Source organism: Microtus ochrogaster, linkage group LG9, assembly GCF_000317375.1.
Source record: "Microtus ochrogaster isolate Prairie Vole_2 linkage group LG9, MicOch1.0, whole genome shotgun sequence".
NCBI classification, from domain to species: Eukaryota; Metazoa; Chordata; class Mammalia; order Rodentia; family Cricetidae; genus Microtus; species Microtus ochrogaster.
The window spans coordinates 31,580,569-31,607,969 of record NC_022034.1 but is presented as its reverse complement, the minus strand read 5'-3'; the positions used below and the strand labels follow the sequence as shown (position 1 = coordinate 31,607,969).

The window sequence follows — 27,401 nt, the reverse complement described above, 5'->3', positions numbered from 1 at the left end:
GAGTGCACACACGAGTCTCTCTAAATTGTCTTCTGTCCTCCACACTGTAGAGTGCACATACACAAGTCTTTTTCTCATGTACACACACATGAGTCTTTCTCCCTTTTTCTAAATAAATAAGTGGAATAAAATTTCTTTTTTAAGAAGTGTTTGTCCAAATATATAAGCACCCTATGGCCCAGTGGCACACTCAAGATCACATACAAAATTAACCATGACTCAAATTTGACATCGTTCAAGTTGTATCTGCCATATAGTTAAACTGAGATTGTTTTTCTGTGGAAAAAGAAATCTGAAAGACTTTTGTGTCTTTCTTATCCTCAAAAAAAGATCCCCTTAGTAAGGCTTTTAGGAATTACTGTATTGTAAACATCTTGGCTTGCTGTTATGTGCTCTAGGTTGGGCAAGCCTTTCTTCCAAATAGAGGAACGAGCAGGCTGAATCATTTATTATGAGTCAGTTAAAATTTTGAGACTATTTTACTGTGCTGTTAAAAATTTAGCAAAAGCTAATTGTTTTCTTGCTCTAATTCTGTCATGAGTTTTTAATTTGGGGAAAGTACATGAAAATATATTCAGCAATGATATTGTAAAATCCAGTGTGAAGTCCCACACTTTAGTATAGCTATTCTAACTGTATAGATGTTCATTGAGATATTGGATAGACTTTGGTTGGGTTAATTTTGGTGTGTGATGTTTTTTATTTGAAACTTTTTCTTGGTTTTGTTTTTTTCAAGACAGGATTTCTCTGTATAGCAGCTCTGGCTGACTTGGAACTCACTCTGTAGACCAGGCTGGCCTCGAACTCACAGAGATCCTCCTGTCTCTGCCTCCCAAGTGCTGGAATTAAAGGCATGCGCTTGGCTCTATTTGAAACTTTTAAATGAAGTCTTAGTAAACAGTTTAGCAAAAGATAATTAAAGAAACAAAAATTCTGTTAAGAGATAAGTTACGGTAGAAACTTTTTTAAAAATAATCTTCCATGAGTAGCCTGTTCAATATCTCTTGATCATTCATAGGATTCATCTAGACCCTCCCTGAAGCCAGCTTACAGCTAAGGCCTGTGTGTGGAATCAGAGGTCTTGGACTGAAATATTCTAGGACAGGCTATTGACATTTGAAGGTAGATTTAGCTTTCTGGGTTGTTTTGGGAACCTGTCTCAGTGGTCTAGGTGGGCCTCCTCATTGTGTGGTTGAAGCTGTCCTTGAGCTCTTAGTCTCCCTCCCTGTCTGCACTTCCCGATAGCTGGGATTGCAGGTGTTCCCTAGCACATTGGGCTAGACAGGATTTGTTTCTTTTTATTTTTTACTTATTTGACATAGGGTCTCACTAAGTATTCCTGGTTGTCTGGGAACTTCCCATGTAGATTAAACTGGCTTTGAACTCAAAGAGATCTGTAAAATCTACCTGCCTCTGCCTCTTGAGTACTAGGATTAAAGTCATGTGCTGTCATGATTATGATTTAAATCAGTTAGCAATCCATCTTCAAAGTTCAGCAAGTAGAGGCAGAAAATAGCTCAGTGGTCAGAAGGTAAAGAATCAGCAGCATTCAGTTGTCATCCTGTGATAGGCAGTTTATTTGATGAATTTTGATCTTGTTGGATATTTTTATTTTGGGTAAAAAATAACCTCTTAAATACTATGTATATTTTCTTGTAATGTTAAAAAAACCCTACTTTTGCCTTCTCACAGATACTGCACATGTGTTAATTTTGTATTTTTTTCCCTTTATAGGCTCAGATTATTCATCAGCATGGTTACCTGGTAATGAGTCATTGTGGCAGGCCACAACTGTTCCATCTAGCCATCGGAATAACCATATCAGGAGACACAGTATAACTTCTGACAGTGGGGACACTGGCATTGGCACTTCCTGTTCTGACAGTGTGGAAGGTAAGCTAATGGAGAGGAAGGTAAGATAATGGAGAATGTTATGAACTGAGATTATTCAGATGATGATTCTAAAGATTTTTAAAGGAGTGTTTTTGTTGCTGTTAGTACTCAGTGTTGCTATATATAAAATATTAAATTCTCTGTTTATATTACATTTTACCCTGCATCAAAAAAGGTTTTTATTTTTCTTTATGTGTATTTTCAGAGCTGCAATAAAGTTGATTGAAGATGAAAGTGTTTTTCCATATATTCCCCGTCCCCACCCATGTACACTCTTCCCTATTAATGCTGTCTGAACAGAGCAGTACATTCATCACTATGGATGAGCCTATATTGCCACTTCTTGATGTATTAGTTATTTTCTGTTGCTGTGATAAGACACCGCTACCAAGGCCGCTTCTAAGAGAGAGAGAGAGCTTCTTTTGGGCTTACAGTTCCAGAGAGTGAGTGTCTGTGAAGAGGGGTAGAGGTAGTGGGTGGTAAAAGGCTAGAGCAGTAGCTGGGAGTTCACATCTTGAGCCTTAAATAGGAGGCAGAAAGTGTACTGGAAAGGGCATGAATCTTTCAAAACCCTCATTCCACTCCCAGTGACTCTTCTCCTCTAACAAACACGTGCCTCCTAATCCTTTCCAAACATTTCTACCATGTATGAACCAAGTATTCAAGCATACAAACCTGTGGGGGCATTCTCACTTTAATGTGTCGAAATCACAGGCTGACAAGAAATCTTCACTGTTAGCTTGAGAGTTTTGTATTACATAGGGCACTCTTCTGAGCGGGTAGATCTTTGAGGGCATTTTCAGTATAGTTTAACTGAGGAAGGAAGACCTGGGTCCTGGACTCAACAAACAAAAGAAAATGAAAGACAGGCGAGGACTGGCATTCCTCTTTTTCTGCTTTCTCATTTGCCCAGGATACCCCCCACAACCACAGCTGTGAGCCACTTATGCCACCACGTCTTCTCTACTGTTATGGTTAGGTTTTTTTTTTTTTTTTTTCTTTTCCACAAGACAGGGTTTCTCTGTAGCTTCGGAGCCTGTCCTGGAACTAGCTCTTGTAGACCAGGCTGGCCTCGAACTTACAGAGATCCACCTGCCTCTGCCTCCCGAGTGCTGGTATTAAAGGCGTGCGCCACCACCCGGCTATGGTTACTTTTAAATGTCTACTTGTCACAACTTAGGATCTCCTGTAAAGAGAGTCTCAGTTGAGCTAATTGTCTTTATCAGGTTGGTGTATGGATATGTTTGTGAGGGACTAATTTGGTTGTTAATTGCTGTAGGAAGACCTAGCTCACTATGGGTGGAACCATACCCCAGGCTGGGCCTTAAATTGTAAAAGAGTAAAGAGAGCTAGCGGATGTAAGCACAGCCAAGCAATCAGGCAGCACAAGAATATCTGTTTCTCTTTGCTCTTGACTGTAGATGTGATACAACCAATTGTCTCAAGCTCCTTCCTGCCTCACTGTTTTCCCTCAATCACGGACTATAAGCCAAATGAGCGCTTTCTCCCCTGAAGTGTCAATTCTTTCTGATTTTTCTTAATTCTTTTCTGCATATGTTTGGTTTAGTTTCTTATGGTAGGAAGTTAGATTTTGAGACTTTAAATTCCCTCCCTTCCTCCCTCCCTCCCTCCCTCCCTCCCTCCCTCCTTCCCTCCCTCCAGCACCACAACAAATACATGAGGAATCAGCCTGTTCAGAGCAAAGGTTTATTTCATCCACTGTTTGCAAAGCTATTGTTCATTGTTCAGTGGCCTGTGTCTATTAGGCTTCAACTGGGGGTCACAATGACAGATGGCATGGTAGAGCAAAACTGTTCACATCATGGCCAGGAACTGAAAGATAATTGAAGGAGACAAGGGTCTTTAAAGCCTTCTGGAGGGCAGGCATAAAGCTGTCTCTTAGGAACATTCCCTTCCCCAAATTAAAGTTTCTACCACTTTTCAGTAGTATCAAGCTGGGCATCTTGCAAACCTTTACCCATGGGGCTTTGGTATGTTTGAGATGTAAAGTACATTCTTCCTCTGGTCCCAAAAGTTATATGTATCTCACACTGTTAAAAATATTTAGTTAAACTGTAAAATAATCCCCTAGATTTTAAGTGTTTATCATTGCTCAAAGGTCTAAATTCAAAGCTTTTTTTTGTAACCTATTTGTGAACCCTTAGAACAAAACAAAAGATAAAGGTTCAGCTTCTCTGATATAATGATATAAGATGCACAAAGCAAATATTCCTATATTAAAAGGAGAACAGAGGAATGGGAAGAAAGACTTGGACCAGAACAAGACTGGAAGCCGAAGCCAATGTGGCAAACCTTTAATCTTAAACTTCCATGTCTGATGTTTAGGGTACATATTAGGGTGTGGGCTTCTGAGGCTAGAGTACCTGCAGACTTACAGCTATATTTGTAGCCCGTATGGCCACTCTTGATCTGACTGCACACTGCCTGCAGCTTTCTGCAAGCAGGCTTTCTACATTGCTCTCATCTATTGTCCCAAGGTTTCCATCCTTCGAAGCCTTAGCTTTTATTTTGGGAAGTGCTTTTAGGGATTCTGTCTATACCACACACCCCATAGACTGTTCTTTGCTTCAGATTCTCGTGTCTGTTTGTCTAAAAGCGTCTAGTTGTATGCATGCAGTGCCCAAGTACATAGCTACGTTGACATTTCTATACTTAAGCTGTGTCATTGCCTTTAAACTTGTACACTTAAAAACAGTCAGGACAAAATGAATCTGATTCTTGCTGTGGATAACAGAGTTGCCTATAATCTAGATCCCAGCCATGTCCTCATTGCTACCTGAAACCTCCAAAATATAGGCCTTGCTGACACATTCTTGTCAGCATTCTGATTGGAACCCTTTTCTATAATTGCTTATTAAACACGACTTTTAGGACTTGAAGCTTTCTCTAACCTGAATGTTTTCCTGTGAGCTGGGCATGGCGACACACACCTATAATCTCAGCACTCAGAGGTTGAAGCAGGAAAATTGCCATGAATTTGAGGTCAGCCTGGGCTATATGCTAAGACCTTGTTTCAAAAAAAAAAATCCAAGCAAATAAATAGATAAATGGGAACTCTTAACGTAGGATAGTCCCATAGCCTTTCTAAGGTGTGAAACATACAGCAAAGATAGAGACCCCTTCTCTAAGTACCCATAGAGGAAAGCCACCTTTCTTTATAGGTGATGGTTTCTGCTACTGTAACAAATACTGAAACTAATAGCTTCACCCCAAGATCTCTTGGGCTCATCGCTTTAATTAAAGCAGCACAACATGGGAGGAGTGTGTACAGAGTAGAGCTGTGAAGTCTGGGAGTGGGTAGAAGGGGGAGGGAGGGGAAGAGGAGCTGGAAAGGCAGGCCAAAGAGGACTCCATAGAGGACACTTAAGTTTAAAGAACCTCCTAATACTGTCCTCGGGGGACCAAGGCTCTAAAACATGAGAGTTGGACACTCGTGAGACTCCAAATGCTGATGGAGGCATTTGCCACTAAGCCCAACCTTAGTTCTGGCCTTGGAGCACATATGGAGAAGAGAACCGACACCTGTAAGTTGTCCATTGACCTCTACACACTGAGGCATATACCCTTCCCCTAGACAAACAGCTAAAATGTGATACTTGTGGGGACATTTAAGATCTAAATTGCAACATCTCCTTCTCAGAAACTGCTTTACCTGTGTTCCACAGAGTTTGAAGTTTGTATTTTGATCTTTATTCAGCGGAGTGTATTTGTATGTGTAATAGTTTAAATATTTATTATTGTACATGTGTGTTTTGATGGCACATATGTAAGTATATCACATGCCCTTGAATTCAGAAGAGGGTGCTTATGAGCTACCATGTGAAGGCTGGGAGCTGACCCATGGGTCAGCTGCAAGAGCAATGTGTTCAGTATGTTTCATACTTTGTGACTTCCTCTGCGCCGTAGGATTATGTACAGTGTGTTGATTTATTTACCCACTGTTTGCTACCTGACTTAATTAGGTATTGTGCTTGCCATAGAAAGGAATGGGATACTGGTCCCTTATTTTCAATTGGATGCTCTCTTTTGATACCCAAAGGATAGAGGGCAGCACTTTCTTACTGCTGGTTGGGTAGGTGTGCAATAGAATCTAGATTTTCCTGGGTAACTTCACTGACCCCAGTGTGGATTGCTTCTTACCTTCTGGAGGTGATGGATGTTCAGAGACTCTGTGAGGGTAGTTCTCCTCTGCCATTGTGTGTGCGCACTCAAGGGGCATTCATCCACACATGGATGGGGATGAGGCTCCAGTCTCCGTGTGTGGCCTTCTTTGATGTCACTGTTGTAAGGCTCTTGGATGCTTTCATTGCAACTTGGCAAGATTGAAAACTTAGGTTTCTCATTTGGCATTAGTTGGTGAGGGCGCGGGTTAGACTACACTGTTTTCTGTGCTGTTGGTTAGTGAAAGGGGGTTACCACATAGACTCTGTCCCCTTGGTGCATTATTCTTTGTTCTTGGGCTGACAGGAATGAGCTTTTATGGCGTTTTTTTGGGCAGTTCCTCTTTGTCATTTTAGAATTTTGGCTTTGCTGTTCATAAGTCTTAGAGCTGTGAGAAAAAAAGAGAAAAATTAAAGAATGACGTATTTCCTTGTCCCCTGTTTCCAAGGTCCCTGGATGATCTGCCTTTTTTTTGCTAACCTTTCTGGTCTTGTGTTTGTTTTATGTGTAATATTCAGTACTTTTAGTTGTATCTAGACAGCAGTATTGGGAAAGTATTTTTCTCTCCTTTCAACTGCTTTTTTTGGCAAATCATGTTTAAATATTACTAGCTCTCATAACTTGGTTATCAGTCCATAGGATATTGATTTTATTGTCAGTTTGCATAAGAATATTTCTAACTTTAACCTTTGTAATACTTCTTAAAGTTAGAAAATAAAAGATATACAGAGTAAAATTTTAAAATAAAACTGATTATATTGGTAACACTTAAAGAGCTCCTACAAATATAGGTAATGCCTACAGGTTGGCATTGATATATAAAATTTTATATATTTAATACTTTAACACAGGTAAAAATATAAGAAATCTATTTAATGAATTGAAGATGATTAGTAGCATTGAAAAGGTGATCAGATCAGTCATAGTGAAATAAATGTCAGATAAGATGTTGATTCTCACCAATGAAATTGACCATCCTTTCTCTAAAATGCACAGTGATACCAGATCTGAGCAAAGTTGAAAACTGTTAGTCTTTAGAGAGGAAGCTTGGCAGTGGTGGCATCTGTATTGCTCTTCCTATATTCCTATATGAACTAAGCACAGTCGTCATTGTTCTTCCCATCTTTCAGACAAAGAGAGTGAGATGCAAAGATGGGGGTATAGTAGTAAATTACTTAGGTATTATGTACACGGCTCTGAATTCCATCTTCAACACCAGGAAGCCAAACAAACTACCAGCGAGAAAATCAAAAACAAAACAACCCACTAGAAAACAAGTCATAGGTAATATGTCCATATTCTCATTCAGTATAGGCTTGTGTAGGTGAAACCATATACTATTTACAAGAGTAATTACTGTAAGTCGGGCAGTGGTGCTGCATGCCTTTAATCCCAGCACTTGGAAGGCAGAGACAGGTGGATCTCCGTGAGTTCAAGGCTAGCTTGGTCTATGAGCTAGTTTCTGGACAGCTAGGGCTGTTACACAGAGAAATCCTGTCTCAAAAAAAAAAAAAAAAGAATAGTTACTATAACACTGAAAAGTATGAAACAACTTTAAGAGTCTATACAAAAAGGAAAATGGTTAAGTATTTCTCTAAATATCCATTTTCATTAATTATGTGTGTATATGTACACACATATACCTATATATTTCTAAAGCTTACAAGAAGAAATTCAAGCAAGTTTTCAGGTGAAGATGACACATTACATACACTTCTTAATTGCCCTGTGAAACTCTGCTAAAGCTTAGATAAAAAAACAAAAAGCTATATGAAGGTAACAACAAGAAAAATTACATTAAAATTACAGGAATTATCAGATTAATAACTTCAGCAATTGTTAGCGTCTGGGCGTGATAGCTTATACCTTTAATCCCAGTACTTGGGAGAGAGAGGCTGGCAGACATCTGTGAGTTTGGGGCTATCCAGGGCTACATAGTGAACCCTTGTCCCCCTCCCCTATTGTTAAAATTGTTAGCAGGCCCCAAGTAGCTAGACCCAAATTAGCATCACAAAAATTTAGATGACCCTAAGGGTCTGCAGGAGGGCATAGTGTATAGTTGTAGATTTGCTAGGCTTATGTAGTGAACTCCTCATTCTAGAGTCTATTCCTTGGATGCAAAGCAGAAGGGAAGGTTCACCTTTATCTCCTTGAAGATTTTGAGACTGTCTGAAACCAGGATGTTGGAAAACCCTTTTCTCTGAAGGCCTTAGGCAAAAGGCATGGCTTTCTCTGGCAACCCATTGCACCCTTTCCTGATATTTGTCTTTTTTTTCATGTCCCCTTTGTCTTCAGTTTCTTTGCCTTATAAGGAAAATGATGTTTGAAAATACCAGTCAATGGTGTTTGCTCCTGCCTAATTCTATGTGACTGTTATCTTATCTTAATTTTGATTCCATCTGCAAGATAATTTTCAAATGAACTCATATCATATTTACTGGTGTGTGTGTGCGTGTGTGTTAGAGAGAGAAAGAGAGAGAGAGAGAGAGAGAGAGAAGAGAGTGTAGTTTATTACTTAAATATGATATGACACATTAACAGACACAGTTCAGTCTATAACACTGCATACAGTTTGTGAGATTAAATGGGAAGGCATAGAAAGTGCTGGAGGGTAGCCTGAACTAAACCAAATTTAAAAATGAATCAGGGGAGCTGTGCTCAAAGCTTTGAACAATGTTTTTGGTTATTTCCTTGAACAAACATTAAAAGTTATTAATAAACATAATGATGTGGCAAAGATAACGGATGGGAAACTTAAAAGTTGCACACTGTGTGCTCTGTTTTCTTAGGGTTGTTGTAAAGTTTTGCTTGAAGAAGCTTGTTCTCTTCCTTGACCTTAGAGTTACTGTGTAGTTCCTTCTCAAATACTTACCTGAACTGGGGAAAAATTCTGTAGCTTTTGAAGTTTTGACATAAAAGCTCAATAATTCTATAGTGAATTACTTAAGCTCAAAAGATTATTTCATTAATCAGGAAACTCTAGAGCTCCCCACTGGAAGCCTTTTCTCAGTTTACCTAAGAGGACTTTGAAAATATCTCCTGTGTATTTGTCCCAGGACCTGTGGAGACTCGGTGCTATCCTCTTCATGACAGTGACCGGCATCCTTCACTGAGAAGACTGTAGTTTCATAATTTCCCAAAGCTCTTGGATTTGTCTGCGTATTATATAATAACTTTTTTCTAAAGCTTTTTAGTTTTTTATTTTTATTCTGTGAATTAATTTAAAGCAAATTTGTATTAGTAGTAGCAAATCATATTTTTTTTCTCATCAAATAATCACAGGGAACAGAAGCTCCTTTGATCTTTGAGGAACAGACAAATAGAATATTCCACAAAATATTTTAATAAGCTGTCTTCAGGCCTTTTGTTGATGTAATATCCAAATAATACTATACCACGTTTTATAATCCAGACATGTAACTTATTACAATTTTATTTTGGGCTTGATATATTCCAGTCATTATTTCTCTTTGTTAGACAGTTAAGGTTGAAGATTATCTATACACTAAATGCCAGTTCCATTTCTGAGTATAATACATAAATGTTTTTATTTTGATTCTATGTATTTTGCCTTAATACTACATGTATAAGATCAATCAACAAAGGTTAAACTGTCTCAAACAAATTACCTAACTTCTGATAATGTCATTTCAGGCAGTTTATTTATCTGTGAAAAGAGCAACCACAATAACAACAGCAAACCCCCTTTGGCATACCGTAGTGAACTATGTTTAGTAGTCAGTGTTGGGTTATTTTTTTAAGCATAGTTAAAGAAAGGTAAAGTTAGAGTGAAGTTTTCTTTTTTGACAATATGCTACTGCTAATTTTCTTTGGGGATGATAATTTTATCCAATTAATTGCATTTATCTTAAAAAAGCAGTCAAATAAAATTAGCTGCTTAATCATATCTTATTAGTTGGTTTACTAATAATAGGCCATTTAATATTTTATATTTTTAGCTAATTCTGTATATTTGTATTCGAGGAGTCACTTGCTAGGTTGTCTACATCTTAGGGAAGAAACTGGGGCTCTCTAAAGTAAGGGTTTGTTAGTCATTTATTTGCTTAGCCATTGCTTAGTGTCTCCTGTGTGTTAGCCATAGCTAGTGTTAGAAACGAAGCAGCTATTTCTCTTTTTATACGTACCATCCAGTGGAGAGGACAGCAAGGGTTGTATAATGAGTGCATTCTGGTAAGTGAAGTACACTGGGAGGTAAGGATGGATGCTGGGCAGTGGGGGTACAGAGGTGGAGTATGTTTATGTCTTGTGGATTACTGACTCTCAGAGAGTCCAAGAAGGCAGTTGGTGCTGCCTGGGCAGGTTTAGAGGAGTGTAGTCTGGGTGGAGAGATCAGCATAGTCAGAGTCTGAGAGAAAGACAGTGCTGTGGCTTATGTGCTAATATGAAGGATAAATCACAGAAAAGCTAAACTGGATGTCAAGGGACTGCTTGTTGTATTTGAGTAGGAGTGGATGGTAACTTAATCACAAGGAGAGAGAGACAGGAGAAGAAACAAGATCACTCAGGAGATTAAAAACCATACCTTCTTCCTCTCCCTTCTGTATTTTGAACAAGGTCTCATGTATCCCAGGCTTGCCTTGAACACAATACGTAGCCAAGGGGTTACAGGCATGTGTCATCATCAGGACTTATAAGTTTGAGATATGACAACATTCATTGTCTAACATGAATAGAAATGTCAGTGCCATACACCTTTGTCAGTTCTCAGAAACCTGAGGCAGGAGAATTGTGAAATCCAGACCAGAATGGGCTACATAGAAAATTTAAATGTCATCTGTATAATAGCTAGACGTCTTAAAACCAATCAAATAGAAAACCTATACATTTTTGCAGTATAACGTAATTCATATAAACTGTGAAATCCTGAGATAAAATTCAGCCATCTTACTTTCGGGCAGTTTGGTATTGTGCCTAGAGTTTTCCAGGTGGTGGAGCTGACATTGCCCACCTCTCACTCCAAACCCTTCCTTAATGCTGACATGCCTATGCTTAGGAAGGGACCTTGGCAGGGGGTAGGTCAAAACTGGTGGCCTTATGTTGGGCCAGTACAAATACACCATGTAGGCAAAGCTTGAGTGATGAATTAATTGAGAGAAAGGGAAAGAATTAGGAGAGACAGACAGGGGAGGGGGGAAGATCTGTTTGCCTTTTTAGGAGAACAGCAGGAAGAGAGTGGGGAAGGGACAGAGCTTGTCTCTTAAAGGGACCTTTTGCACCTGCATACAGACTATGTAGTGATTTAGCACCCTGGGCTGGCCAGGGTACTGCCTGAGTGCATCCTGCCAGCTAACAGGGGCCAGCATAATGCCTGAATCCTAACAGGTGAGCTTGGAAGCTTCAGAACTGGAGTCACACCTAGGTGTGGGTATTTTCATGAATTGAGCTTGTTTAAATGAGTGCTTGTTTAAAAGTGGTATTTCTGAGGAGCCTCTCTACCAGGGCTGGTCATATTCTACTAGTGTAGGGTAGGATATTCCAAATAACTTTTTTACATGCTAAGTTTTGAGAATTTCTAATAAGGAACTTCTAGGAGTAACTTCTGTCCTTAAGATCATATTCTAGAAACACTATCTGTTGGTAGTATTCAGATTTATACTATAAATACACCTGTGAACCCAGCACTTGAGAGATAAAGGTAGGAGGATCAGAAGTTCAAGATCATCTTTGTTTACATAGCTACAACAAGTGCTATCCTGGACTCCATGAAACACTGTCTTTTTGTTTTGTTTTTTCTGAAACACTGTCTTAAACAGACAAAAGACATTTTAAAAAAGTAATCTGATGAAGTGGCTTTTATCACCAATTATTGATCTTTTATGCAATTGAAAAATCCCAGACGACTGAAGGCAATAGGAAAGTAACACATTGTTAGCCCCGAGACAGCAGCCAAGACTGGTGATTATTGATAAAGTTTGAATCCCCGGTTATTGAATATTTGCTGCCACTGATGTAATAAGCCAATCAAACCCTCTTAGGAGGGTTGGAGAGGTATCATGTGGCAAGTATGGCTAACAGTAGCCTATAGTTGTGATCTTGAGCAGCCCCAAGGAGGGGCTAACTTTTGACAGACTTTCTCAGGGCAGAGTTTGAAGAGGGCTACTCCAGAATAGGGGCTGCTGCTTGGCATGTAGGGTAGGGTTTGGAATGGGACCTGAGTGTGTGGAATGGTACCCCAAACTAGAGATTAATATGAGTATGTTTTAAAAAAACTTTCATCCTTTCATACAATGTAGGTGAGTCATCTGTCTTTCTGTTGCTTTCATTGGTTAATTAATAAAGAAATGGCTTGGCTTAATAGGTCAGAACATAGTTAGGCAGGGAAGACAGAACAGAATTCTAAGAGAAAGAAAGCGGAGTCAAGCAGACGCTTATGGCTCTCCTCTCCAAGATGGATGCAGGTTAAGATCCTTCCCGGTAAGCCACCACCTCGTGGTGCTACACAGATTATTAGAAATGGGTTAATCAAGATGTGAGAATTAGCCAGTAAGAGGCTAGAGCTAATGGGCCAAGCAGTGTTTAAAAGAATACAATTTGTGTGTTGTTATTTCAAGTATAAAGCTAGCCATGCGGGAGCCAAGCAGAAAGCAGCCCACAGTTCCTCCTTCTATAATACACTTAATAATTTAAGTATATATAGAAAGTCGTGTTTGATAAATAGCGGGTGACTGTAATATTTCACTGTCACCAAAGCAGGTCATCCAGACCAAAAATAGAGGAGCATTGTAGTTGTATGAATACCAGATACAGTAGGATACAATGAAAGCAGTGCTAAGTGGGAAATTTGTAGCTCTGAGTGCCTACACTGCAAAATCAGAGAGCTCAAATAAGTAACTTAAAGATGTAGCTTAAAGCCTTGGAAAAACAAAACCAAAAGCAGAATATGGAAAGAAGTATAGAAATTAATGAGATAGACTAAAAATATTAAAAAGAATCTATTAATTGACCCGTTCGTAGCGAAATTAACCACAAGAATACAAAGCCTATATACAAACCTCCCATAACATGGCAAATAGCCAAAAACTTGAAGCATTCCCACTAAGATTAGTGGGAATCACTAATCTCGCTCTTCTTCAGTGTTGTGCTTGGGCAACAAGACAAGCAGAGGAAATTAAAGGGGTACAGATAGGAAAGGACTATATATGTCTCTATACATACAAAACCTTAAAATTCAGGAAACCTAGAGCTGGGAACCCACCCAGTAAAGTAGAAAGATACAAAATTAACATGCACAATGAATACCCTTTCTGTTTATCAATGATAAACATATCAAGAAATCAGGAAAACAGTCTTATTCACAGTAGCTTTAAAATAATCTAATCAATCAATCAATCCCCAGATCTTGGAGTAAACTACCCAAGGAAGTGGAGACCTCTCCATCAGATGAATGGAGAATGAAAATGTGCACATAAACAACAGGATTTTATGCAACTGTAGAGAAAGGTAAATGGTGCAATTTGCAGGAAAATGAGTGGAGCTGAAAAATATATTAGGTGAAGTAACCAAAGTAATAAAGAGAAACAGTGCATATTCTCTGTCATATATATGTCAGCTACTAATTCACATATATACATATATCTGTCGGTCTGTCTATAATTATGTGAGAGTGTGTAGCATCCAGGAAGGTGACATTTAAGAGACAAGGAAAAAAGATGAGTGTGATATTAAGGGGATGGTAGTGGATAGTAGAATACATGCCATATGCAAATGGAAGGGGAAGTGAATACTGGGGAGGGGTAAGGTATAAGCAGAAGAACATGAAGATGGGGGAAAAAGAGGAGGTGATGATGTTAGGCCAACTACTAAGTATATGCACAAGCAGAAAAAAAGCTTTTAACAGATAATGGTACCCCTGGAAACTATAAGTTATTCAACAAAAGTCTTAGTACTGGGGTGGGCTCAAATGATTGATCTAGAAGGCCACTTAGGTCCCCAGAAAGATTATTTACTCACTGTTGGTAACTTCTCCACGCTGATGAAACTGTTCCTAAAGAGACTTTGTGTGCTTTGCTCTCAGGATGTGGAGAAATGGAGCTGGAACAGGGCTGGAAGCCCCTTCTGCTTAGCTCACTGCTGCTAGAGGGAGCTAGGCAGGCTGTGGGGGAAAGTTGTCATCAAAGTCCCCTTTAATACAGACCCCAAGTAATACATTGGCTTTTATTACTCTTTGGGGGCCTGGCACCCAGCTCCCAAATGAATACATGGAGACATTCTTTCTTATGAATTCCTAAAAATTAGCTTGACTCATTTCTAGCCAGCTTTTCTATTTCTCTTTAACTTCACTTTGCCTCTGGGTTTTTGCCTTTCTTTATTCTTTCAAATATATCTTTCATTCTTACTCTGTGCCTGGCTGTGTGGCAGGGTGACTGGCCCGGGCATCCTCTCCTCTTTCTTCTTTTCTCACCTCTTATTTTTCTCCCGAGCCTAGATTTGAGAAAGGAGTGGAATGAATTGGAACACTCCTCGGAATGACATTCCCATTGCACTCTTGATCTCATAGCAATTGCAATTCCTGGCACAAGACCTGAACAAGATTGGGCCTGTGAACATTGTGTCATGTGGGGATAGGGCAAAGAAGAAGGACCCATGGATATCCCATGCCCTGTCCCTATAGACAAGGTCTCATGAGACCCCACTGCTTTCTGAGGATCTGTGGCCAGTTAGTGGTCCATTAGGGGAGGGAGAAGCATTTTCTTCAGTTGGTAGCACTGATGAAGAGTTAGTGTGTGCTCTGTAAATTATCCCTTTCCCGGGACCCTGTAGCAACTCTAAGGAAACTCTGCTTATGAAGAGTAAACAAATGTAGGCACAGCAGTAGAATGTAGATGGAAGTTTCTGTCCCACCTGGTGCCACAGAGGTTCAGTCCCAGAGAAACACACAGAGGCTTATATTAATTATAAACTGATTGGCCTATTAGCTTAGGCTTTTTATTAACTAAATCTTACAACTTAAATTAACCCATAATTCTTATCTGTGTTTAGCCACGTGACTTGGTACCTTTCCTCAGTGCAGCATTTTCATCTTACTTCCTCTGCATCTGAGTGGCGATTATAGACTGACCCTTTCCTCTTCCCAGAATTCTAGCCTGGTCGCCTCACCTATATTTTCTGCCTGGCTACTGGACAATCAGCGCTTTATTAAACCAAATAAGTAACAAATCTTTCCAGGGTACAAGATCATTATCGCACAGCAGTAGAAGATGACAAGGAGGGAGGGGATCACTGGAGCAGATGGGGAACAGAGGAGAGAAATGGATGTAGGGATGGTGTTTGAAAGTATGATTATTTCTGATAACCTTAGAGGGATAACAGTCCTAGCAATTGCCTCATCTTGAGGAAACTGAGAAATAAATACTGGGAAGCCACATTCAGATTTTTACTTTGACATCTTGCATTTTACATTATAGCTTGTGTTTTTAACCTGTTAGTTGAAACTGACTTGGCAATCTTTTCTCATTCCAGATCACTCAACGTCAAGTGGCACACTATCTTTTAAACCTAGTCGATCATTGGTTACTCTTCCCACTGCCCATGTGATGCCATCTAACTCCAGTGCTTCAATTTCCAAACACAGGGAATCTTTAGCATCAGATGGCTCTAAATGGAGTACAAGCCTCATGCACACACTGGGAGACCACAGAAGACAGGAGCAGGACTCTTCACTAGACATGAAGGACTTCAGGCCTCTACGGAAATGGTCATCTTTGTCCAAACTTACTGCCCCGGATAACTGTAACCAGAGTGGCATTGTATACACAGACGAGTTGAGGAATGAGCTGCAAAAGACAGGGAAGGGCAAGGCTTTCCCAAACCATGTAAGGACCTTTGGGCCTAGTTGCTTACATGACAGTATGGAGATGCTTAAGCTGGAAGGCAAGGAAATAAATAAAACACGGTCATCAACTCTGGATTGCAAGTATAAATTTGAGAGCTACAACAAAGAGGACATCAGAGCCGCCTCCTCTGCTCTCAGGAGACAGACCTTAGACATGACTTACAGTGCCTTACCTGAGAGCAAGCCCATTGTGACAGGTTCAGAGGCTTTTGAGTCTCCAAAATATTCAATGCTTGGCCAGCAGGCAGTAGGTGGAGTTCCCATTCAACCTTCTGTGAGGACACAGATGTGGCTTACAGAACAGTTACGGACAAATCCATTGGAAGGCAGAACTACAGAGGATTCTTACAGCTTAGCTCCTTGGCAACAGCCACCAATAGAAGAGTTTCATCAAGGAAGTGAAGCACCAATGCAGGTAAGGCTCAAAACCTAGTGTTTGCTTCCCTCCAGTGGATCTTTTGTTTACTGCAGTAAGTATGTGACTGCCTACACCACACGTTCCTTTCTCCATCTCTCACAAGTTAAAAAACATAAGTGCTATAAATTTTATATACTGTGTTGATAAAGAAAAATAAATTTATTTGAGATAAATTAACATAAGAACTGTAAACATTGTTCTTAAGTTGGTCTTGACTTTCTCATTTGTTAAGTATGCATAAAATAAAATGCTTTTTGTCTAAAGAAATGTAAAACAAAAACAGAAGCTGACATGGTATAATAGAAAATTGATTTGGAAAAATAAGTCTTGGTTTTTTTTCTGATTATATCACATTTAGGACCTGAATTTTTTCTTTATAAGTTTTTTTTCTTTAACTTGCATACAAAATGTTGATTTTATTATGGGATTTTCATACATTGTTTTTCTTGATTCTCTACTCCCCTGACCCCTGGCCCAGTTCCCTCCCATTGGTTGCCTGCCTCTTCCCACAAGACCCTTTTTGCTTTCATGTCTCATATATTTTGTTATCCTCTATTTTGTTCTTTCTCCATCTTAGCCCTTTGTAGTTTCATAGCTGCTCTCATGTCTATAAAACTGAAACCGACGTTACAATATGAGAGAAAGCATGTGCCATTTGACTTTCAGCTTTCTGGGTCTGGGGTACTTTGCTTGATGTAGTAATTTCAAGTTTCATTTATGTTTTACAGATGTCATGGTTTTTTTTATGTCAATTTTCTTTATGGCCAAGTACAATTGCATTGTCTATATGTCCTTACTCATTCATGTATTGACGGACTTCTAGGCTGGGCTCATTTCTAGCTGCTATGACTGTCAGTAAACAGAACCCAGTGCCTTGTGACCTGACACTTAATTTATTTTTGCCTTAATTTCTTCTACAAAATGAGAAGATGGAACCCAGTTATTTGTACCATTTTTGGTAATGGTTTCTTTGTATTTAAGCTTCTAAGTCAGCTGCAATTGTTAAATGAATTGACCATCAAGATGTGTTGAATCATTTTAAAGGAAGCACTTTATAATAATACAGCATATAGAGAAACACTATGTATTAGTCCCTTTTGAGTCTGTGGAATAACAGGCTAATGAGTAAATTTCTTGATTTGGAAAAATGTGTTGATATGATGCATATGTTTTACATATGAGAAAAAAAACTCAGTTTTGAATCTTCCTAAAGCACAGTAGAGGGAGAGAGAGCACAACTAAGGGGAAGCATTCCTATATGCTTTAGAGCAGTGGTTCTCAACCCGTGGGACGTGACTCCTTAGGGGTTTTGAACAACTCTTTCACCGGGGTAGCATAAGTGGTGAGGGAGAATTGTCTGCATTCTGTCAATCATATTTTAAATAAATGCTGGTTGGCCAGGGAGGAAATATAGGTGGGAAAACCAGACAGGAAGTAGAAATGATGTAATGAGAACAGGAGAATTCTGGGAAGGAGGAAGTTGATTCTTCCCACTCCTGCCCAGACCACCGAAGCAGCAGGATGTGATCTGCCCCACTGAAAAAAGGTACTGAGCCACATGGCTAACATAGATCAGAAAAATGGGTTAATCAAGATGTGAGAGTTAGCCAGTGAGAGGCTAGAGCTAATGGTCCAATCAGCTTATAATTTATGGAGACCTATGTGTGATTTTCTCTGGGACTAAACAGCTGGGGGTACCTAGTGGGAGGACAGAAACCCAAACAAACAAGCCACCCCCTCCATGTTACACATAAGACCATCAGAAAACACATATTTACATTAAGATTCATGGCAGTAGCAAAATTACTTCCTATTTCTTTGCGGTAGCAATGAAAATAATTTTAATGGTTGTGGGTTACCATAACATGAGAAACTGTATTAAAGGGTCACAGCATTAGGAAGGTTGAGAACCACTTGCTAAACCATCCAGAGACAATAATTCTGAAGAATTTTCATTTGTGGTTGAAGAAATGTCATCTGCCTTCATTTGCTTTAGGATGTAGAACTCTGTGCATTCTGTGCACCACTAGTCTTGGCTGCTTCCTCTGTGTTTCGATACCCCACCCGTAATACTCCAGACTGATTCTGTAGGACTGTGAGAAGGTCTTGACTTTGGTCAGGGGAGAATGCATAATTTACAAGTGCCCCCTGCATTCCTTGTTTTCAATTGGGATGTAGAGAATGTGGCCGTCTACGTGCAGTGACCATTAGATTCTCTTACGCTCACAGTGGATCTGCTCCATGGTAGTTAAGTAGTGAGTTTGGTTTCTTACATTACATTTTTCATGTTCCCTGGTCTACAGTTGTTTAAAAAGGAAGATGAAATTTTGTTTCTATATGAATCATAAAGTGGTTTGATTAGTCAAGGTATTGACAACTAATACTTTTAACATGTTAATGGAGGCTTTTCTGTTGCTTAAATGAAGATTTTGATTAAATAACATAAGAACTTTTTTTCTTCAGAGTGAATTGTGAATAAAGTCTGGCTTCTAGCTTGGAAGGATTTTATTATGTTCTTTGAGATTTTTCTTATTTTCCCTGTTTTTGCATGCTGTTAGGTTTTTGACTTTTGACTGAGAGAAGCAGCAGACTGAGAGATGTGATTATGTCACAATGCAGTGCCATCACATCTTGTGACACAACAGTAGCAAGCATCTAATATTGATACGTGTTTTAAGAATTGATTTTTCTTTTTGTATCTTTATGTGCATATAATTTAGCATGTAATTTCAAGACATTAAAGTGGGTATTAGCATATAGCCAAACTTTTTTATCTGATTGACCATATTCTCACACCTTGTCAAAAGACTCAAAAATAAGGCTAAACAATATCTGGTAGAAACTTCATTATTTTATGGAGGCCTCCCCCATCTTGTGTTTGTATTAGAAAACCTTGATTTTTTTACATTATTTGGGGAAAGTACCTCTCTCAGACCTTTACAACACAAAACTCTTTATAACTAGAACGTTTGATAGCCAGTAGCATATAATTGATTTCAAATATCACCTAGGTCAACTATCCATTTGAGTATAGGTGGTTCTGATTGCATTTTACAGATAAACTCTTTACCACTAAAAATGTAAAAGGCAATATTAGATGTTAAAAAATTAGTTCATTTTTAGTATACTGTAAAATTGTGAGAAGTATTTGAATGGTCATTATCTTCAAAGTTTTATTCCTTACAACTTACTCTTGTGTGATGAGTAAACAGAATAAGCTCCCAGTTATAGAACGGGCTTTTTGTTCCTCATTTTAATGAGCTACACGATTCTAGACTCCTGATCAGATCAGATTGTAATTCTATTAAGAACAGAATAAAGAACAGCTAGAACTTGTTTTACTGAGGAAAAACTTTGTAAATTGATGATTAACATCTTGAAGTTGATGGAGTAGTGAGCAGTATGCTGAGAGACATGAGACTTTTCAACTGCAGTTTCACTATCAGTACGGCCAGCTATAGAACCTGTGTATTCCTGCATAGATAATGACTCATCCTAGGGGTCCTGACCCCCAACAAACCTCTATCTCCAAAATATTTACACTGTGATTCATAACAATAGCAAAAGTACAGTTATGAGGTAGCAACAAAAATAATTTTTAAAATTATATTAAAAATAATTGTGACCACAATATGAGGAACTGTATTTAAGGGTCACAGCATTAGGAAGGTTGAGAACCCTGGTTTAGATGATTATATCATTAATGCTTTGTGTGTGTGTGTGTGTTTGTGTGTGTGTGATAGAAATCTTTAACCCTTGCTGAAGAGAACTCTGTTAACATGGACTTCTTTTGACAGCTTTTTAGCTTCTGACCCCAAACATCTCCTTTCCTACCACGCATTCAGTTTGAATCAGCATCCTGCTAGAAACCAAAGTGAATATTGATGCTTTATATCCTTACAGTCTCTGTGGAAAGTGTGTCTGATTACATTTTCTCTTCCTTAGTAATTGCTGTATTGGTAGCATATCTTGAATTGGGTTTAAAATTAGGAGATTACAAAGAAGAGGTCTAAATAGTTTTATATTTTGCCAATTTAAGTTATTACGTTTTGGTGACTATGTTTTCCAACATAGTTTTCTGCTCCTATTCTTTTAGTAGTTATTGAAAGAAAGATATTTAAAAATTTAAAAAGGGATATTGAAAACATATTCAGTAAGAATTATAGTGTTGCTAGCTCTACTAAACTTAGTAAAGCAAATGCTAATTCTCTGGGCAATAGAGGAGAACAGCTAAATCTTAATACAGATTATGCAGAATAAAAGTTCACATTTAAGTATAATGGAAGTGTTTGGAGAGAGAGGGTTCAGAATTTAAAAAATTATAATGCTTGAAATAATACTTTTTCTTGTTATTGGAAATCTGATTGGAATAGGAGAAATCCTATAAAACCAAGGATATCTATGTCAGTGTCAAATTCAGGTGAGATTTTGCTTTATTAGTACTTATCATAGCCACATAGTAAGATATTTGTTCTTATTGATCACCAATCTCTGAAGAGAGCAGATTTGTGCTTAACTTAATTGTAAATTCCATAATTCTTGAGAAAAATTTATGATAAGGAATTTTATTTATATGAGAATTTGATTTTTTTCTTATTTGATTCTCATAAGCTTAAAATATTAGTGTATAGATAAATAACAAGATCTTTATTTTAAGGTATTTATTCTGACAGAGTAATTAACAAGACTTCTGTATAATAATATAATAATAACAGTAGTCATACATGTGAAGACCCAGTGAACTACTTTGAATAAGAACACTTCATTTAAATTATTGTTTTTCTACTTTGTGAAGACCTGAAGAATACTTAGTTCCTGTAGAAAAAAAAAAAGTGTTGGCAATGCAGTATAAATTTCATTTATCCCCAAGACTGAGCTATAAAGTGAGCTTTTTAACAATAAAGCTAGTGCTGGATGCAGAAAGTGAACTTTTGGCAGTACTGTTCAAAATGAAAACTCATACTTCATTGTCAGAAATAATCAGGAAAGAAATTTATGAGCCATTTTGAGGAAATCGGCAGCTTCATTATGCACACTTAGTCATTGTAAAGTTTGTTTACAAGATCCAGATGAAAACATTGGCTAAGGATTAGTTTCACCCCTCATCTTGACCTTCACAAAGACATTCTAGGCAGGGAGCAGGCTGTATTTCCCCCCCCATGAGGAGGTGCTAGGTTTGAAGCTGAGCTGGCATGTCACAGATCTGGAGGTGGCAGCCGTACTTCATAGAAGCATCACAATGATGCAGATCAGCAGGAGACAGATCAAGATGAGACAGAAATTGATAAAAAGATTCTGGAGATTTTGCCGTGCTTGCTGAGGCATTTCAATAGTTGAGGCTCTCCTGATAGCAGAGCGAGTGAGGTACTGGACTTTCTCCATGATGCTGGAAGGCAATAGCAGGAAGACTGAAGTTCTGAGTGGTCAAGAGCAAGATAAAAAGCTGGTAGTAGGCAGGCAAATGTGAGCTGTCTTCTTTTAGGAGGCCTGGAATGTAAAAATAGTAAATGGATTAGGTTTATACCTAAACCCATTCTCTGGATAGAGATGCACAGTTTTGCATAAATTGATCTTCCTCGTCCCTGTGTTTTATAGCATTAACTGTCTCCAGTCTTCATGATCTCTCTGCTTCTATACTTCGTATGTTACTGCAGTCTCATTTGTCTTGTTTGAGCTATAGGAACTGTAGTTTTTGGCAGGTATTACTAGGTTTATGAAATATTGTTTCTTTAAATCTGCTTCTTTGTAAACACAATTGATGTGAATATTTATTATTATAAATAAGTGTTTCAGGACTAATCTCATAAAACAGCATATAATAAATTATATCTTAATTTTAGTCCAAAATAAAATAGTTCCCTGAGAAAGAAGTTAAATATGAAATTAAAAACAGATACAGCTGCTTGCCATCCTCCTTTATGATTTATACTGTTATAGAATCATACAGTATATTTTGATCATATTCACATCTTCCAACCCCTTGTAGAGTGTTTTCAGCTCTTGAACACGATGTTCCTGAGTACTAAAGACTGACAAGCTCAGAGTGCACAGTATGATTATTGTACTAAACTACCATGGACAGTTCTAGTTTTCAGCTAATCTTGCTTACCTGGAGTGGGTTTTTGTTTGGCCATCTTTCAAAGTTCCTAAACCATTGTAGAATATGTAGGGTCTAAAGCTTTGACAATTAATAAACACAACAAAATGAAGCATATTAATAGGAAATTAGATACAGATTTAAAATAAACTAAGTGAACTGTCTGAAGACATCAGCTACTTAAACTTTGACATTATTATTTTTCTTTCATTAAACTATTGTTTATTTATTGTTTAGAGACAGGGTGTTGCTATGCAATCCTGATTGGCCCAGAATTTACTACATAGCCAGTCTGACCTCAAACTGGAGGCCACCATTCTGCTTCTTTTTGTCTTTGCATACTAAGTGAAGGGATTACTGTCCTGTACTACTATGCTGGGCTAACATTTTGTTTTTTTATCAGAACATTTTTAATCTTGCAATAATTTACTGTCTGGAGACAACTGTGTCTAGTTTGTTGCTGCATAATTTGTAGCAGGATGTTAGTACAGATTCTAGCTGGCAGGTTGGATTTCCTCCCTAGGCTCTGTGCACTGCTTGCACTCACCTCAGTCTGTGGACCCCATACTTGAGACTAGTACTGAGGAGAAGAGAAAAGAGATTGGGAAAGGGGAAGATTTGCGTCAGGCAGAACCAGATAGAACTTGCTGCTTATGTTGTAAAGAAACTGTGGTATATGCCAGTCAGATGTTGTAGTTCTCAGATCTTCAACTTGGCTCTGTTAGGATTTGAATTGTGTAATAGACTGGATTTTCATTTGGTGTGTGTCTCTGTCTTTCATGTGTATGCCTGTGATAAGGAGCCACGCAGAGTCAATTTATATCAAAATCTGTTCTCAAGAGTTAGTAACTGCTTATGTTTGTCTAGCATATGTTCCTGATTGTCTAGCACAGGTGGCTGAATTATCTATAGAATTTCACATTGAAAAGATAGGAGCTCAAGCCTAGCATATTTAATTACTTTTATTTGAATTCTCCAGGTAAAATGCTACAGGAATAAAGCAACTTTTTAAAGAAAATGCATCCTCAAGTAGTACGTGCTTCTGTTAGTTTATTATAGGTCTCAGGAATTTTAGTTTTGGAGAATCTGTATATTTTACAAGTTCTTTTATAGGAAGATGTATAATGAATTATAGTTTTGAGCAAATTAAAAATTAGTATTGATAATTACTATATTTTTGTAATGTTTCAGAAGTTATTAAAAGATGTGGTTCATACCTATAATTCTAGCATGTATGAGGCCACGACAGGATTGTAAATTTGAGGGCAGCCTAGGTACAAAGTAAAACTGTCACAACACACACATGTGCACATGTATGTACACACACACACACACACACACACACGGAGTGAGCCTTCCAGAAGTTCATCAGAAAGCATACACAGGAGTCATCTCTATTCTGCCCGACACTTGGGGATTCAGTCACATGCAATGCCCCTTGCTAGAAACACTGTACTCTTTTTCATGGTTGTGCCTTTTGTACGTGTTCTGTTTCTGCCTGGAAGGCCACATCTACCCCTTTTACCTTTCGATTCTCAGCTACACAAAACTGATCCTTCAAGCTCAGTTTAAACACTACTTCTGAATAAGACCTTTCCAGCCAGTAAGTAGAATCATCTGCTTTGCCGTGTTTCCATAGAATTTTGTGTCACTAAATCAGGATATCTGGTTATGCTATAGTTTCAGTATATGTGTCATTGTCCCCAACTAGAGCTTCTAGTATATGAGTGAAGGAAGCATATGTTCATTCTGTATTTTGTGCATAAAATTAGCATAATTTAATTAAATCCATAAAGTTGAATAAGAATTTTATGACTAAAATTTTTATAAAGTAGTTTAAAAATTCAGTGCTGTAATTGTCATATTAATGAATTTGAGTCATAGGATTTGCTATTAAACTCATCATCACTAATATTTAAGTCTCTTCTATTTATAGATGAAGAAAGTATGGCTTAGAGGAGGTGTTTCCTAAATTGATAGTTTCTTGTTTAACTTGACATTAAACTGAGTTAGGCTTTGTACAAGTGGGTATTTCGTGTTTGTGAGATACAAAGAGATGTGCTGTCAACTACTAAAAACATTCAGGGGCTGGAGAGGTGGCACAGTGGTGAAGAGCACTGGCTGCCCTTCCACAGGATGTGGTTCGCTCCCCTGCCCTCAGGTTAGGTCACTCTCAACCACCTATAATGTGGGCATGAAACATCCTCTCCTGGCTTCTGCAGGTGCCTACACACATGTACACACAAATAAAAATAAATCTATAATGGAATAAAACATGATTGATACACTGAGGGCATCATCTTACATCACTTTTTATTGAAGGTTTTGTTCAATAAATGAGAGAGTTGTCTATAAAGGACACATAGTGACCAGATCAAAAACTAAATGTTTCTAGGCAAGCTTGAAAACTTGTCATAATTACAAAATGATTTGTAGCAAGTTCATAGTCTTGGCTAAAATCGAAATGAGGAAATGTCCATGGTATGCATGTTAGTTTTTTTTCTCAGTTTATTTTATAGTGCTTTGATAGGGTAATGATTAAGCTACATTCCTCCATGATGGGGCTTCCTCTTATATATTGAGAATAGGAAAGCTGAGAGTTAAGAACATTGCAGACCTAATTTTGGATCTGTATGTATCTCACTACAGATGTTGCAGTTTGTAACACAGGGGTCAGGTGTCTTTTCTGTTCCTCATGATCACTACTCTGTAAGTTTGGAGATTCCATAGTCTCTTTTCAACTTTCTTATAGCAACACTCTAATAAACTAATACTTGATGGGCAATATAGAAAAAGAGTTCATTAGCTGATGTTTTTAGAACATCTTTTAGGATATTCAGAAATAGATTGTGTTAGATGTAAAATTAGCCTCCCACATCCTTTTTTAAAAGGCCATATATGTTTATTGGGTGTTTACTAGGGACAAGGAGCCTATTCACTTACAGACTTAGTTAAAATTTAATCATCCTGCTTTTAGTACCAGAATACTGAAAATAAGAAAGATGTGTTTGGTTATGGGAACTACCAAATCATATCTTTGAACTGTATGGCAGAAACAGAAAGGTGCCTGGTGTTGTGTTCTATGTATATGGGACCTGTTCTAATTTTTGGACGGATTGAATGGGATTACCAGTTCATTTCTTAGTGGGAGCTAGTATGACATTCTTGCTCTCTCTAAAGAAGTTAAAATTGGAACTTAATAAATTATGTTCTAAAAAGTATTTTATTATTTTTCATTAGAAGGAGGAAAGAGGAAAACCACAGGCAACCATGATTCTTTGTCATATTGCCAGTAGAGGTGGTGCATGCTTTAATTCTTGCACTCCAGAGGGAAGAGGCAGAGGTAGGGAGGAGCTCAGTGAGTAAGAGGCTAACCTGGCCAACCAGGGCTAGATAGTGAGACACTATCTCAAGGAAAAAAAAAGATCATATACTTTGTTAAGAACTTACTGGGTAGAAGTCATACATATCATATCTTACAGGAATCCTTAACTTCAATGGTATGCTAGGTGTATTCTTGTGAGAAGGAAACCTCAGTAGATTTGGAAATCATTTGGTGGCCTGTCTTACAACTTACAGGTAATTGGCACATTCACAGCTTTGTATATGATGTGTAGTAATCCCTACTGTAAACACTTTGATGGCCTTGTAGAACTTGCTAAATTGTAGGCTTTCTGCCAAAGTCACATCCTTGAGAATCCTCAAGTTTGTTTTGGGCTTTTGCTGTCTTCTTTTTTTTGTCTACTTGTTTATTATACTTTTAAGAAACTATAGTCTGACAGATACATTTAGTATTTTTCCCATTTGATTAATTTAGACGATTAGAATTCTGTATAGATTGAGTTTGAGTAAGTAGAGTTTATCTTTGTTAAGATTATTTGGAGATAAGTATGTATGTATCTCTCTCTCTCGCTACGTGTGTGTGTGTGTGTGTGTGTGTGTGTGTGTGTGTGTGTGTTTCCCCTCCAGGTACTTACTACCATCTCACAAATAAGCCAGAAGTTGATTTGTTCCTTTTTTATTTTTGACTTGTTAAACTAAATTAGGACAGTATTATCATTATATTTATAATCAACCTGTTAGTTTATGAAAGTTCACTGTAGTAAAAGTTTAAGATTGCCAGATTGCAAACTGCTAAATTCTGTTGGAAGTTCCTTTGTGGCAGCAGCACTCCAGCTTTGTCAAGCCGACGGAAGTGTCTGAGAATCTTTCAGATGCTTCTGCTAACAATTGGTAATAATAAAATAGTCTTTGATTTCTAAATTGGCCCAATAAAGAAATACCCATCCTGTTGGCCAGGTGGTGGTGGCACACACCTTTAATCCCAGCATTTGGGAAGCAGAGGTAGGCAGATCTCTGTGAGTTTAAGGCCAGCCTGGTCTACAAGAGCTAGTTTTGAGACAGCTAGGGCTGTTACACAGAGAAACCCTGTCTCCAAAACCAACACAAAACAAACAAACAAAAAGCGAAATACCCTGTTTAAATTTGTCTTGACGCGAGTCATTGAACAACAGGATGGAGATCTTCCCTCTGAAATTGGCTCATGGCCCTGCCTATTTAGTCTGTAGGTTTATTTTTGTTGATGTTAAAAATACATGTATTTGTCTATTAACATAGTCCTATTTTTGGACTGTATAGTCCACACTGCTCTTACTTAAACTTAGTGTCACATTGGTTAGTCTTGAATTCTACAGTCGTGCTTCAATTGGAATTTACAAGTGTGTGCCACCACGCAAGTGTTTTTAACCTTATGTCGAGGATTCAGATTCTGTATTTTTAAATTTTTTTCTTTTCTTTTTTTTTTTTTTAAAGAGAGTGTAGGGAGAAAGCATTAGGCAAGTACTAAGAAAAATTGAATGTCACTTAGCAAATACAGCCACTCAACTTTTTGTGAAAGGCCTGGAGAAGTACACGATGTAAAGCACTAGAGGTCCTCAGTGAGCTGTGGCTTTACTGAG

At 38.1% G+C, this 27,401-nt stretch overlaps 2 protein-coding genes across 2 annotated transcripts in view; one reads left to right on the top strand and one right to left on the bottom strand.

Annotated features, from left to right (window-relative positions):
- The window catches only part of Cep85l (centrosomal protein 85 like), a 114,972-nt gene that overhangs the window by 16,452 nt on the left and 71,119 nt on the right, over positions 1 to 27,401 (top strand). Inside the window, exons 2-3 of the mRNA XM_005363626.2 lie at positions 1,735 to 1,893; positions 15,556 to 16,343. Coding sequence (XP_005363683.1) covers positions 1,735 to 1,893; positions 15,556 to 16,343 — 947 coding nt within the window. The remainder of the gene's footprint in view (positions 1 to 1,734; positions 1,894 to 15,555; positions 16,344 to 27,401) is intronic.
- On the bottom strand, positions 21,319 to 21,829 carry Pln (phospholamban). Its single transcript, XM_013352419.2, has one exon. The coding sequence runs from the start codon at positions 21,726 to 21,728 to the stop codon at positions 21,570 to 21,572; it is 159 nt and encodes a 52-aa protein (XP_013207873.1). The 5' UTR covers positions 21,729 to 21,829; the 3' UTR covers positions 21,319 to 21,569.

What these genes read in the sequence shown, in the direction of transcription:
- Pln (XM_013352419.2), bottom strand. Translation starts at nt 21,728, where the DNA reads ATGGAGAAAGTCCAGTACCTCACTCGCTCTGCTATCAGGAGAGCCTCA.